The sequence below is a fragment of the Tiliqua scincoides genome, chromosome 2 (genome assembly GCF_035046505.1).
Source record: "Tiliqua scincoides isolate rTilSci1 chromosome 2, rTilSci1.hap2, whole genome shotgun sequence".
In the NCBI taxonomy this organism is placed as follows: Eukaryota; Metazoa; Chordata; class Lepidosauria; order Squamata; family Scincidae; genus Tiliqua; species Tiliqua scincoides.
In genome coordinates, this window is record NC_089822.1 from 190,392,401 (window position 1) to 190,405,734 (window position 13,334).

The 13,334-nt window shown below is 38.9% G+C and overlaps 1 protein-coding gene across 5 annotated transcripts in view; it reads right to left on the bottom strand.

The window, feature by feature from the left end:
- FAM13B (family with sequence similarity 13 member B) overlaps positions 1 to 13,334 on the bottom strand; it is a 79,211-nt gene that overhangs the window by 13,650 nt on the left and 52,227 nt on the right. For 4 of the 5 annotated variants that reach the window (XM_066618516.1, XM_066618515.1, XM_066618513.1 and 1 more), the window contains 4 exons: positions 13,139 to 13,286; positions 10,743 to 10,808; positions 8,506 to 8,713; positions 283 to 415 (listed from right to left, as the gene is read on the bottom strand). In XM_066618516.1, the coding sequence (XP_066474613.1) occupies positions 283 to 415; positions 8,506 to 8,713; positions 10,743 to 10,808; positions 13,139 to 13,286 (555 nt within the window). The remainder of the gene's footprint in view (positions 1 to 282; positions 416 to 8,505; positions 8,714 to 10,742; positions 10,809 to 13,138; positions 13,287 to 13,334) is intronic. The other variant, XM_066618518.1, reaches the window with a different exon arrangement.

Below are 13,334 nucleotides of genomic sequence, written 5' to 3' on the forward strand. Positions count from 1 at the left end.
CTGGCCTTTCTCCCCCGGAAAGAACTCAATGCCTCATCCCATGCCACTGCCAAGGGTTCCCCAACCCTCAACAGTGACTTTTTGGAGATTCAGGGGCCTAAGACGGGAAGGCCACACACACTGCACATGCGCAAACTGTGGATGCTACACTAAGAAAAAATTTGTTGATAGATAATGAACTGGTGAAAAGTAAATACAAGATGTCAACGCCATTTTCTTAAAATGGTCAAACACTGCGAGTAAGATAGCTAGCTAGCAGCATGCAGTAGTAAATTTACTTACCTTGAAGTTTTTGTCTTTTTCAAACTGCTCCTCAAATTGTCTTATTTTTTTCTGCAACTTTTTGACTAACTGATAGGGAGTCTTGTCTTCCCTTCTGTCATCTTTAGAACTACTAAATGACGCTCTTCGAGTTCTGAATTTTAAAAAGGAAGCAAGATCTTACATGCTGCATACATACATTAGGAAAGAACACAAAATTAAAAAGCAGCAAGCATGTATACATTTCTATTTCCAATACAAAACCCCAGGAGCAAACAAAAATAGTCTCACCTGTTAATTTCTCTCACACAACACTGTCACTAATCCTCACTATAAAGATGTATTGTGCTCAGATGAGAACATGGCAGGTGAAAAAGCTGTCAGTCAAGTGCTTGAGTCACTGTTAAGAGCCACCCCTTCCTCTTGCCACAAGATGATTTGATTTCTTCCAAAAGCTGTAAACCATAACATCTAAAAAACTATTAAACCATTGCAAACCCTTCTCTATGGGAAAAATCATATCTCTCACACTGTAATGTAAGGTCAACAGTCAAGAAAAACATGTTCTTCTCAAGCATCCTATCAACTTGCCCTCATTAAAGACACAAAAATTGTACACGAGGCAGTGATAAAAGGATGGGAATGATGGAACAAAGGCTTAAAGGTTCATTTCCACTGCTGCATTTCCCAACACTATTTTCACTTAAATTTGCTTCTGTTGTCACACTTCAAGGCTAAGCACTGTTATATAAGATGTTACTGGCTGTTACATACACATTTCTAGTCCTCTCTGTTAGAAGGAATCTGCTGAACAACTAACATTTAAGCTGGGACATTGACAGAAAGTGTTACACAGTTCTTCATTCGTTTTCATGCATGCTTTGTATTCCTTCCTTTGTTACAGTAGCATCAGGTCTGGTTTCAGAAGGCAGGTCTACTGGGGTATATGCCAGGAACCTGGGACTCCTGGAGGGCCCTGATCAGTCTGCCCCAACCAATCACTGGTTGCTGTGGGACTTGCAGCACCCCTGAAGTTCATTTCAGAAAATCCAGAGCAGGGGGGAAGAGGATTTCTTAATTTTCTTAACAATATGTGAGACACACCCCACCCATTTAAGGCATTTAGCATAATCAGCATAACATACACCTATCTCTCAGAATTCTTTTTTTTAAAAAAATCCCTAATGAAAAGTACTCTGTAATGAAGTGTCCCAGTCTTCATTACCACATCTGTGATTCTAGCAATAGGTAGGGCCTATACTGTAATGGTAATTGCAGATAAAGAATCACTTTTTTTTTTTAATGCTTTGCAGTAAAAAAAAATCACAAGTTGTCAGCTCAAATAGAACCTCTCTTGATGTGCTAGTTTTTTTACTTGCAGGAAAGGAAAGTATGTGGGAGAAAAATAAAAAACTGTATCCCACACCTGCAGTAGGTGTCTACATCTATAAAGACAAGGAAGCAGGAACAAATAAAGAGCACCTATCTAAAAGCAATGTACGTCTATCCATATAACAGCATCTTTTTTTTACTAGGTATACTGAAAGTGGACATTTTCTCTCTTAAATATGCAATTGCTTTGTACCTTTCATACAGTACAGTATCTCCCTTCAGTTTCTCCCATCAGATGGACTAGTAGGAGGCTTTAAAGTCCTTTAGGTCAGGGGTGCCCAAACCCCGGCCCTGGGACCACTTGAGGCCTCTCAATGTGGCCCTCAGAGAGCCCCCAGTCTCCAATGAGCCTCCGGCCCTCCAGAGATTTTTTGGAGCCCACACCGGCCTGACGCACTGGCCTCTCACGTGAGCTGTGGGATGAGGGCTCCCTCCACTGCTTGTTGTTTCACGTCTGTGATGCAGTAGCAGCAGTAAAGGAAAGGCCAGCCTTGCTTTGTGCAAGGCCTTTTATAGGCCTTCAGCTACTGCAAGACCATCATTCATTCATTCATTAATTTAATTTATTCAAATTTTAAATGTAAATTAATTCTTTTTTCCCCCCAGCCCCCGACACAGTGTCAGAGAGACGATGTGGCCCTCCTGCCAAAAACTTTGGACACCCCTGCTCCAGGCAATTCATACATTGCCCGCCTGGCATATATTTACTTAGCATGAGGCTAAGGAATTTAACAAAACAGAAACCAGCATTAGTTCTGTATAAAAGCCTTCCATAAGCAGATGTCTTTTTTAATTGTAGCATTCATCTGCCAAAAATCATTTTCAAATCATTGCTTGAAAATCATTGCAGTTTCATATGCTATATACAGAGATGTTTGAAAACAGTGTTATTTATTTTATTCAGAAGTAAGCACATTGTGTTCTGAAAGACTTGGGCTGCAATCCTATCTTACTCACTGGAAACAAACATGTTTAACTATAAAACAGTTGAAAATTTGCAGAATGGTCTCATCTGCATAGTCTTATACATTCAGTATTTGAAGAATTGATTTTTTTTAAAAGCATGGCTCAGATGAGAGCAAATCTCTAATTTGATTAAATCAAGCTGTTATGAGAACAGTCAGGAAGATGGGGTCCTTGGCTTATCACACTGTCCCAGGCACACAAATGATCACCACACTGCATGGACTGAAAGTTCAGAAAGAAACCCTTCTCTGCCATGTGCCCATTCTGCTTTAGAGAAATAATTCAGTTCATGAAACTTTAGGTTCATACTCCCATATGCAATTGTGCTACAAAGAATGTCTATCATGTTGACCTGAAACACAACTACATCTGAACATTCCAGAGGATTAAGTGTTTCCCAATGCATACATAATGCATATAAAAACTGTTGTGTGTTCAGAGGATAAAGTGCAGCTCTGCGTCTTTCTAAACTGTGGATCAATTAAGTGCAAACAGAAGTCTTGAAAGAGACTACAGAAGAAATATTTCATGCCTTAAATCTTCATTTGTCGATCTCCAATTCCTTTCTCCTCTCAAAACCCATGAATTTTAAAAATCCTTATCAACCACCTTCCCTTATACAATACATTCTATTTGCATATATCAACAATTTCACCACAAAAGTTAAAGTTCTTCTTGGTTCAAAACAAAATCCAGATAAACTAGTTGAATAAGAAACTGTAATAGGTATCTAAGTTCATTCAGCCAATATACTGAGATTACTCAAGAAAAGGCAAAGCATGACCACCTGGGATCACTGCTATTTGGATATTTATCACATTCGTTATAAGTACATATACAAAAGTACAAGTTGTCCTACAAGAGCAAAATGGCATCTTCATTTACATACTGCTAAATGCAAGTCCCTTCTTCCTCCAGAGATTGAACATTAATCCTCATACAAATAGAAGCTTCCCTGACTGTTACTGAATGTTGTATTTTCCTTATCTATAAAAGTAGAGGTAGGTGTTCTAAATGAACATAAAAAGCACAAGGGGGACTGTTTGCACCAAGTGGAGGGAATCCTCTAGAACCAAGCAGGCATAAAAATCCAAAATATGATAATTGTCCTACAACTACACATCAGACAGTTATACATTTGGAACCCTTTTAAGCCAAGCTCTTCCTTCTAAAAATAGAACCACCTGGTGGATGCAAATCATTACATATACCTGAAAGCATTCACAATGTCCAAACCATAGGATACCCGCCATTACCATACCAGTTTGAAATTTTGAACTAAAATACATAAGATGTTTACAGAGAAGTGAGAAATTAGTTGCTCTCTATAATAAGGAAGCAGCAACATCATGGATATAAAATGAAAAAAGAGGCTCCTTCCTTGTAACTGGTGCTTGAGTGCTCATCTGTGCAGTCACAAATACAGTTTCTGTGCCTATGCAGAACACGGGCACTTACAAGCTCTCAAGCAAGGACTTTTCCTAGACCTCAAATCCAATGCTGCCCATCCACTTCAGGAAAAAGTTTTGCTTTTTGTGAATGCTTGGAAGCATGAGGCAAGCACTTGCCTGCTCAGTTTTATCATGACCATCTGCAGCAGGGAAAGAAGGTGGATTATGTGACTGCACAGGTGACCACTTGAAGAATACCAATTATAGATAAACCTATTCTTTGTCATCTCTGTGCAGGCACACATGTGAAAGACTGGCAAGTATCTGGAGGACAGCACTTGTGCCCTTTGAACTGTTGTATCAAAGACTGCATTCAATTCACTGTGACATGGAAGACACAGAGTTTAACAGATGTAGAGAGTTTGCACTATGTAGTTGCCCTGTAGAGTCTTGGAAGAGACAGCTTTTAAAAAGCAGGGGAGGTACCTCTACCTCTGATGGTATTTCCCCAACCATAATAAGTTACCTCTCTTAACATCCAGTTGTTGGCAACCTTCAGTCTCGAAAGACTATGGTATCGCGCTCTGAATGGTGGTTCTGGAACAGCATCTAGTGTGGCTGAAAAGGCCAATTCGGGAGTGACAATCCCTTCCACACTGGGAGCAAGTGCAGTCTGTCCCTGGTCTGTCTCCCTGGCTATGGGCCTTCCTTCTTTGCCTCTTTGCCTCAGACTGTCAGAGAATCCAGTTGATTAGGTGCTAGAGGAAACTCACTAGCCCCAAAGTTAAAAGAATGAAGTTGATGTTCTTATGGAACAAAGCCGACCCACAAAAGGGAAATACCAAACTCCTTGTGGCTAAAGGAATGAAAAGTATGCTTTGCATTATCCCATTGATCCAGAAAGACTACAGGACTCACTTTTGTGAGTGGGAAGGCAGGCACAACCTAAAAGATGGACATGTTGTGACTTAAAACTATCCTGTTCTGGTGCATCAATAGTCATAAGAATCAGAACATAATAGCATATAACTCACTAGCTTCAATGGCTACCAGAAAGGCCATCTTGAAAGATAAAAGGCTTAGCTCACAGAGCCTTGGACTCAAATGGGCAACTAGCTGGGAGAGGATCATGGAAACTTACTGGGGATGCAAGCAGCCACAACAAAGGTCTCATGGATGCAATCCAGAATTGATTCAGTGGAAGTTGAAATGGCAGAAGGCTTCCTGGCATTCAGATGAAGCTTTTGAAAATTCACCTGCAAACCCTTGAACATTGGAACTTACATGCTGTTAACTTCAGAATTCTTAGAAGAATTTAGCCCCATTTTCAAGACAAGAGTTGTGAGCCACTGAAGGTGTAGGAAATTAGTCTGTGCCAGGAATAGGAGATTGATAAAACACAGCTGGAATGGCTGCCATGAAATTATTAAAATACAGCCTAACCCAGAGAGACCTTGTTGAGTACTACTGGAATGAAGGGAAACAGGAAATATGAACATAAAGGAATACTTCCCCTAAATCAAAAGATCAATAGTAAGATCCCCTAATCACTAGTATGATCTCAACCCAATCTGCCACAAAAGTTCCTGCACTTGGAGTTGCAAGAAACAGCAAATATTCAGCTCAGTTTCATGTATCCTACAAGGGAGCTCTTCTGGCCCACTATAGAAGTTGAAACCAGAATGATCCACTGTTTCAGACAATAGTTCAACTGAAAGAGAGGGAGGAGCTGCGGAAACCAGCCAAGGGAGCCATGGAATCCTAACAAAAATCCACCACCTTATAGCTCTAATGGGGAGCCACACCCAATGGCCCAGTAGCTTAAGTGAGCCACCAGTCAAAGAAGATTGGGAATCACCGCCTTAGATATTTATTTAATATTCAGTGGTAATATTGTCCAAAGTTCTCTGAACACACCAAAGTGACAAGAAAAATCTGTGTTTTTCTGCAGCTATCTTCTCAGGAAAATTCATATTAGACTGCCTTTCTTGTGTTCAAGCTTTGCTAATACTCAGAGATCAGCAGTGGACGGCCTTCAAGACAATAAGTGCAGGAAACCGCCTTGTGTCCCTTTCCCAGACAAATGAGAAATCATCTTAGCCACTGGATGTACAAAGTTGCCCCCATAATTATGGCCCCTTTGCGACAAACACATAATAGGGATGAAAATCCAAGAAATAAATGCAGATTACTAGCTAAAAATATGAAGACTTCTTGACAAGATGAAATAGAATGGATAAAACAGTGAAGAGAAGGTCCTTGAGAGCATTATCAGGAAGAACAGTGTCTAAATATTTTAAACAAGCATTCCATTGGAGCAATTTCAAACAGAATGGTGCAGAGGAGCAATGCACTCTTCCCCATTCCTTCAAGCAAAACTTTCCTCCTGGATGGGAGGGACATGAGTATCAGCTCTTTGGCTTAAGATACAGAAAGATTCTCCTGATGTGGCTCTGCACAGGTGCAGAACCTGTACACAAACCTGGACAGAGACCATGAAGAAAAACAGATGGCCTCCGACAATCTTCCAAACATTTTCTCTGACCTCTAACTCTCTGAGACAAGTAGCAATACAATTTGCAAGGAGGTTAATTTCTGTCTTCCCACTAAAGCTGGAAGACTTTCTTGCTGTTAACACCAAGATGAAGGCTTATAGCTGAGGTATGTCCTCTTTACAATTCAGTCTGAACAGGAACAGGTAGTGAGAAGAATGATTATGAAATATACTAGAACAGCAGTTCTCAAACTCCCCAGGAATCTGGGAACTATTGTTAAGTTTTGACAGGGGCAGGGACTGGGATGGGGCCATGCCCTATGGTGCCACAGCAATCACGGTGCTGTGGGGACCCAGGAACATTTTAACGTGCCTTGGGAGGCCTGCAGCCCCTTTGGCAAGCCTCTCCTCTGCAGCAGCTCTGATCTGCAATCAGAGCTCACTTCCGGTTTTCAACTGGAGTTTCCAAACTGAAGTGAGCTCCGATTGCAGATCAGAGCTCACTGCTGTGGAGGCGAGGCTCGCCAAGGGGGTTGCGAGCCTCCAGGACCCTGAAGGAGGCTGCACAAGCCCTCCTCCACATTAAAATGCTCCTGGGTCTTCACACTGCTGTGATGCCATCAAGGTACCCATTTCTGGGTCACTCCCCTTAAAGGGAAAGTGCCCCTTCTAAGTTTCAATGGTGGGTCATGATCCACCAGTTTGACCACCACTGTACTATTATATGATAGAAAATTGCATCCTTTTTGTTAAAAGATGGGGAGGAAAGTCTATTGAAGTGTTAGGAAAAAAGAGCATCTGTGACAGCTAAGGTTGTGAAGTTCTGTACTAATCAGCTATTTAAAAACACAAAAGTTGTACAATTATAGCAATTTTAAATTAATCCTAGTGTCCATTATGGAAAAAAAACTTGTGGCAAGAAGCTGGCTTAGGCTCACAAGGCTTGAAGCTTTGACTGAGTACGCTTTCCACCCAAACATTGTTCCTTTATTTCAGAAAATTTGAAGCTATTTTTTAGTGACAGTTGTTGGACAAACTTGGTCAGTTTTCATCTTAAAAAAAAAGGAAAAAAAGACACCACCAGAAATATTATTTTATATAACTAAGCACAAAAACTAAAATTATTCAAGACCTAACAGAGGGAAATCCTTACCATTAAAATATTTTTACCCTTCAGAGAGATGGTTCCAGAACACCTTTTTACATATGCACTGCTAAATATGCCTCTCTCCTCAGCAGAGATGTGGGTAAGTAGCATATTAGAGACTGTTCCAGTGCAATGGTGTGAATGCAGCTGGTGGACAAATTACGGTTTACACAAACTATAGTTTGGTTTCAACGTAACAGCAATTTGCAGCAAATCAGGACAGGAAATTTCAAATATTGGCACATGAGGGGAGTAGGGTGGGGGAGGAGGGAAGTGCAAGCCCAAGACTCACATCTACTCATTCTCATAACACCAAATTATGAATTGGCATTACATTTAGATGGCTCTGTTAACTCAGATTTTGTAGTATACAAGGAGGATAGTGTAGTGGTTGAAATTAAAATGAAGCTGAAGGGGGATTTCAAAGTTTCAATGGCTGCTGAAATTAAAATGAAGCTGGGACTAGGTACCCAACATGCTTAACTTTTAGTTCAGTAAGCATTTTTCCTAAATTGAAGCAATGAAATTACAAAAATTTGAAATTTTTTTAGTTATCTCCAGTTTTTTCTACTTTTAATGGGTTTTCAGATAAACAATTTGGAGCCACAAAAGACGCATAAAACAACTTAACAGGATTATCTGACTTACTCATGGCCATATCACTACACAGAACCCAAACTTTTGGGTTGCAAAAAAAAAAAAAGAGAGAGAAATATAAATCCTAACGCATGCTACAAGATTGGTGATATTGAGTAGCATCCGTAGGAGCCCTTCCTCCAGGACCTAAACAACTCTGGATACTACCCAGAAATAATTTTCATGCAGTTTGGTAGTGAAATATATTAAATATCTACCTAACGAAAGGAAGTGCTTTGGATGAAGAATCTATTTTTTCTGGATCATGCAGAAAACGCTGGCTTTGCCCAAAATCCAGACTGCGATGTGCCAATATTGGATGACTGTCCTCTTCCAAAGGATGATTCATTCTGCCAGCTTGTGGAGAAAGTTGAGCTTCTCCAGATTCACTGTCTTCCTGCCAAGATTTAAAAGCAGGAAATGGCTCTATAAAACACAAAGAAACAGAAAACAAATGACAGTTATTAGATAGTCACAAGGAAAAGCAAGTGTGTATCCAATACTTAACTTTCAATGCTACAAATAATGTGCATCTTACAATGACCAAATAGAACTGGAAAGCTACAAATGGTCATAACTAAGTTTTGATCTTTTTTAAAGGCCCCAAATACATAAACTATTACCTTTTATTGAGTATATGACAAATATATTTTTATTGGTTAAAACAGTGGATTTCAACCATTGTACCACAGCACCTTGGTGAGCTGTGTGCCGAAGGATTTGGGGGGAAGGGTCATATATTAGTAGGGCCATTGGGGGATGTGGTCTCCCAACCAGCAGTGCCTTGTCAATCATAAAAAACTGAAGGTGCGCCTGAATAATTTTAGTTTCTCAATGCGTCATGAGATAAAAGGGTTGAAAATCGCTGGGTTAAAACATGCATTACTATCTAGCTGTGCAATTTTGTACACTAAATTGTGCATAATGCACACTCTGCACAAGTCCTAAAAACTAAGGCATTGAAAATGTTTGATCACATGGCCACAGACACCTTGCTTAAAAACCAGCAGAAGGTACAGTAAAATGACTCAAGTGCAACATTCAGTGCATTAATCTATGTGCATGAAGATATTAGGCAATTAAGGCCACTGTTACGAAACTTGGAAATTACAAATCAATATTTATGCTGCAACGTATAAGGCATTCTGACCACATCAAGGCATCACTGTATAAGAATGGCTCTGCTTCCAGAGTGCTACTAAAGATGCAACTTGTTCTCAAACATGGAAGAAAATAAGAGCTGAATAAAATTTCAAATCAGAAGTAAAAAGCCAATTGGTAGAAATTTATGTCTCTCAAAAGAAATTGTTCAACAGAAAGGTTAAGTAGGGGATTTCAAGAAAGAAAACCCTTAAGTTATGAATGGTACTTAAAATTCATACATATTACTGTCTGTTTAGTAGCTGTCAAAATAAATACTACCTAATATGTACTATTTTTAATTTCCAGTTCAAATTCTATATTTGAAAGCTAGGCTCAGCATACAGGATGAGAGTTCCCTTTGCATTAAAGCAAATCCATTTAAAAAAACAATGACCTTTTGCTCAGCAATGTAAAAACAGCCTTGCTGACCTTTTGTAATGTACACAGAGGCAATCACAGTCTCTCTCCAGATGCTTAGAAAGGTTTCACTCTGAGCCAGCAACCCCTCCCTTCACCCAGAGCAAAGTGATTATCTTTCTTTCAGATGCTGTGGGGGAAGGGAGGGTTCTAAGTGCCTGGAGAGAGAATGATTGATGGATTGTCAGCCATTAACTGACAATTCCCCATTAACTAGGCTATTGTTAAATGACTGTTTAATTTAAAGGGCCCTTTTCATCAAGTTAAGCTAGAAAATAAATGGATTTTTCAATGGGTGAAAAATCCATGGATAATTAGGTTATACCTATACCTTGCATGACTGTCTCTCTACAAAGTAAGAAAAGCACTGTTTAAAAAAAAAAACCCTGATTTTTAAAGGGATGCATTTTTCCCCTTCTCCAAGGATCCGCACATTCCTTCTCATTTACAGGAGCCATTCGTATTGAGTCAAATCCGTGTATAAAAAATCCATGTGTAACTAGGTTGGACTTGTATATAGAATGGTGACACACTGTTGATTGACATACTGGTACCTCCTTCCCAAAGAAAACACAAATGCTCTGAAGAATCACTTGCTTAGAAGTAAAAGAAATTGGGTTTTAACAAAAACACATACAAACATACATTTTTTCATGGTGTGAACATATGCAGCTGTCCTATAAACAATCTGACCAATGGTTCATCTAGTACAGTACAGGCAACAGCTCTCTCAGTCCTCAGGTAGAGATCTCTCCCTACTGCCTGAAAGCTTTTAAGTGGGAGTGCCAGAATTTGTGTTCTATCACTGAGGCTATGGTGTCTCAGGTAAAGGGATAATTTGAAAGCAACCATAAACTATGAAAAAGGCAGATAATGTATGGCGAACCATACTTACCCTCCCCTTCTCTCTGGAGATGCATTGCTTTGAAATCAATGAGGGGAAAAGTGATAGGGCATGGTGCTAATAAATGAAAAAAATGGCAAAAAATACTGAAGTGAACACATCATACAGAGAGAACAAGCTATACATAACATGTAGGAAGCATAGCAGCACCACAAGGAAGTCTTCCAGTTACTTCTGGGCTGGGTGTGAGCACTAATGCATGACAGCAGAACATGCCCTGCACTCATCAAAATTAGGCACTTTACTCAAAGCCTTCCCAGAAGTGTTTGATCAGAGTTGACTGGTAAAGAAAAGTCATTGCTTCCCTGTGTTTTCAGCAAGGCACAGTATAAACAAAACAGGACTGACACAAGACAGTTTTGTTTGTATTTCTTTAAAGGTAATAGTAATCCAAAATGCAGATAAAGTTCATAGCACTAAGGATTTAATTATCTGTGCACCCAAAAGATGCACAGGTGTGAATTAGAATGGTAAGCAAGAATATAAATACCGGTTGGAAAAGCAATATGGAAGACAGTCCTACCATCTAAATACAGAGTTAAAGGTGTTCTAAAGTAGAAATATGGGCACAAGAAACCCTCTTGCCCTTGGATTTAGAAGAAATTCAGAACATAAGTTTCTCACCTATTTGGAAATTAATCCCAAATCATGGGATTAATTAATACTAAATACTAATATTGTACTTAGTATACCGGATTAATTAATTAATTCAAATCATTGTTTGAAACTACAAACCTAGGGTTCACAAATGTCATTCTGCACTCTTGCTCACTCTAAACAAACAATTGTTTGGGGTACTTTTTTTTTATCAGTCATGGTTTGCCTTTTCATCTACACCAGAAAACTACAGTTTGCATTTACCCTGCAAGACAGTATGCACACCATCTTTGCAACCCTAGTTTGCAGGAAAGAGCAAACCATGGTATATGGTGGCTGCAATGGCAAATCATGATTTTCTGAAAACCAGTAACTACCATACATACTTGTGTATAAATCTATTTCATTGATAAGTCGAGGGAAGGTTTTAAGCCAAAATCATAGAATTTGCTATAATCTGTAGATAAGTTGAAGGCAAAACTTGGGGGGGGGGGGATGAAATTCTTTGAAAATAACTTGCCAGCAATTGTTCTGAGGCTGCACCAGAAAGCCAAAAAGAACAAAAAATCTGAAAAAGGCAAATTAGTTCAAAAAGGAAGGGAGATGAAGACATTCATGGGAGTAGTAGGCTTTGTGAAAAAATGCAGTACTTCCTTAGCAGCAGCCCTCATAAAGTATTCCCATGAGTGCCTTCACCTCTCTTCCTATTTGCAGAAGAAAGTAAAATGGCTACCTTTTTTGTTCGCTTTCTGTTGCTGCCTCAGAACAATGACTGGTAAGTAAAACCCACCCACTCCCAGTCCTGCTTCTCAGCCTAGTCACCCCTCCAGCAAATCAAGCAGCTGCTCTCAGAAGTTTTATTGACTCGCATATAAGCTGACCTATGGTCAATTGTAAGGCATAATTTTTTGACATACACAAGTACATACAGTAATTATTTTGAGTACTAGATTGTACATTAATTATTGGGTCAGAATGATCTTATTCAGGTATACAAAAATGACAATTTCATATTTGATTTTCTCAAAGTATTTATATAAGTTTAAAGATTATGCTAACATCTTGGGGGCCCTGATTTGCTTCTGCCATACCGAGATAAAATGAATGACCAAAATATCAGGTTGAATATCCCTTATCCGGAATGCTTAGGACCAGAAGTGTTCCAGATTTTGGATTTTCTTCTGGATTTTAGAATAAGTCTAAACATGAAATTCATATACATGTTTCATATATACCTTATACATATAGTGTGAAGGTAATTTTATATAATATTTTTTATAATTTTGTGCATGAAACACAGTTTGTGTACTCTGAACCAATTTGTTGTTCTGTTATGAACACATGTTGGCTGGCACAAGAGGAACTTGAGAAAACTCAAGGATGGATATTAATGTAGGGTTAGAGGTGAATTATAAATTTCCAAAAATTTAGTTAGAAAGTGCAAATACTTTTCTCCCTTTCATTATGCATTTACAAATTTACTCATTACTGTTGGTTTCAAAAAGGTGACTTTGTACAGAACAGAACTTTACAGACTATTTTCTCAGGGCTTGTACAGGTATTCATTATTTTTCTATATTTTTAGAAGCTACAGTCGCTTTTTCCCAATGTATGACAGATCTGAAAAAATTAAACAATGTCCACTCTTGCCAATTATTTTCCCTTAGCACCAGTTTTAAACAACTCTCTATTAACCCATATATCGTGTTACAAAATAAGCCAAGTTTAAGGAAGAGCAAATGAGAATTGAGTACTCCGTTCTTCAAAAACATCAAGAGACTCAAAATTACCTTCCCATTTTTCACCATCATTCACATTCTTCAAATCAAGATGTGGTACAGAAACATACAATGTTGCTTCAGGAGCATTATTGTTTCTGTTTTTCAGTTCTTCTGATTCAGCATTGGCATCTGGATTACAAACCTTGCTAACAAAACCCTGTAAAAAGATAGCAAAGTTATTTTAATTACTCTGCAAGACAGTCAA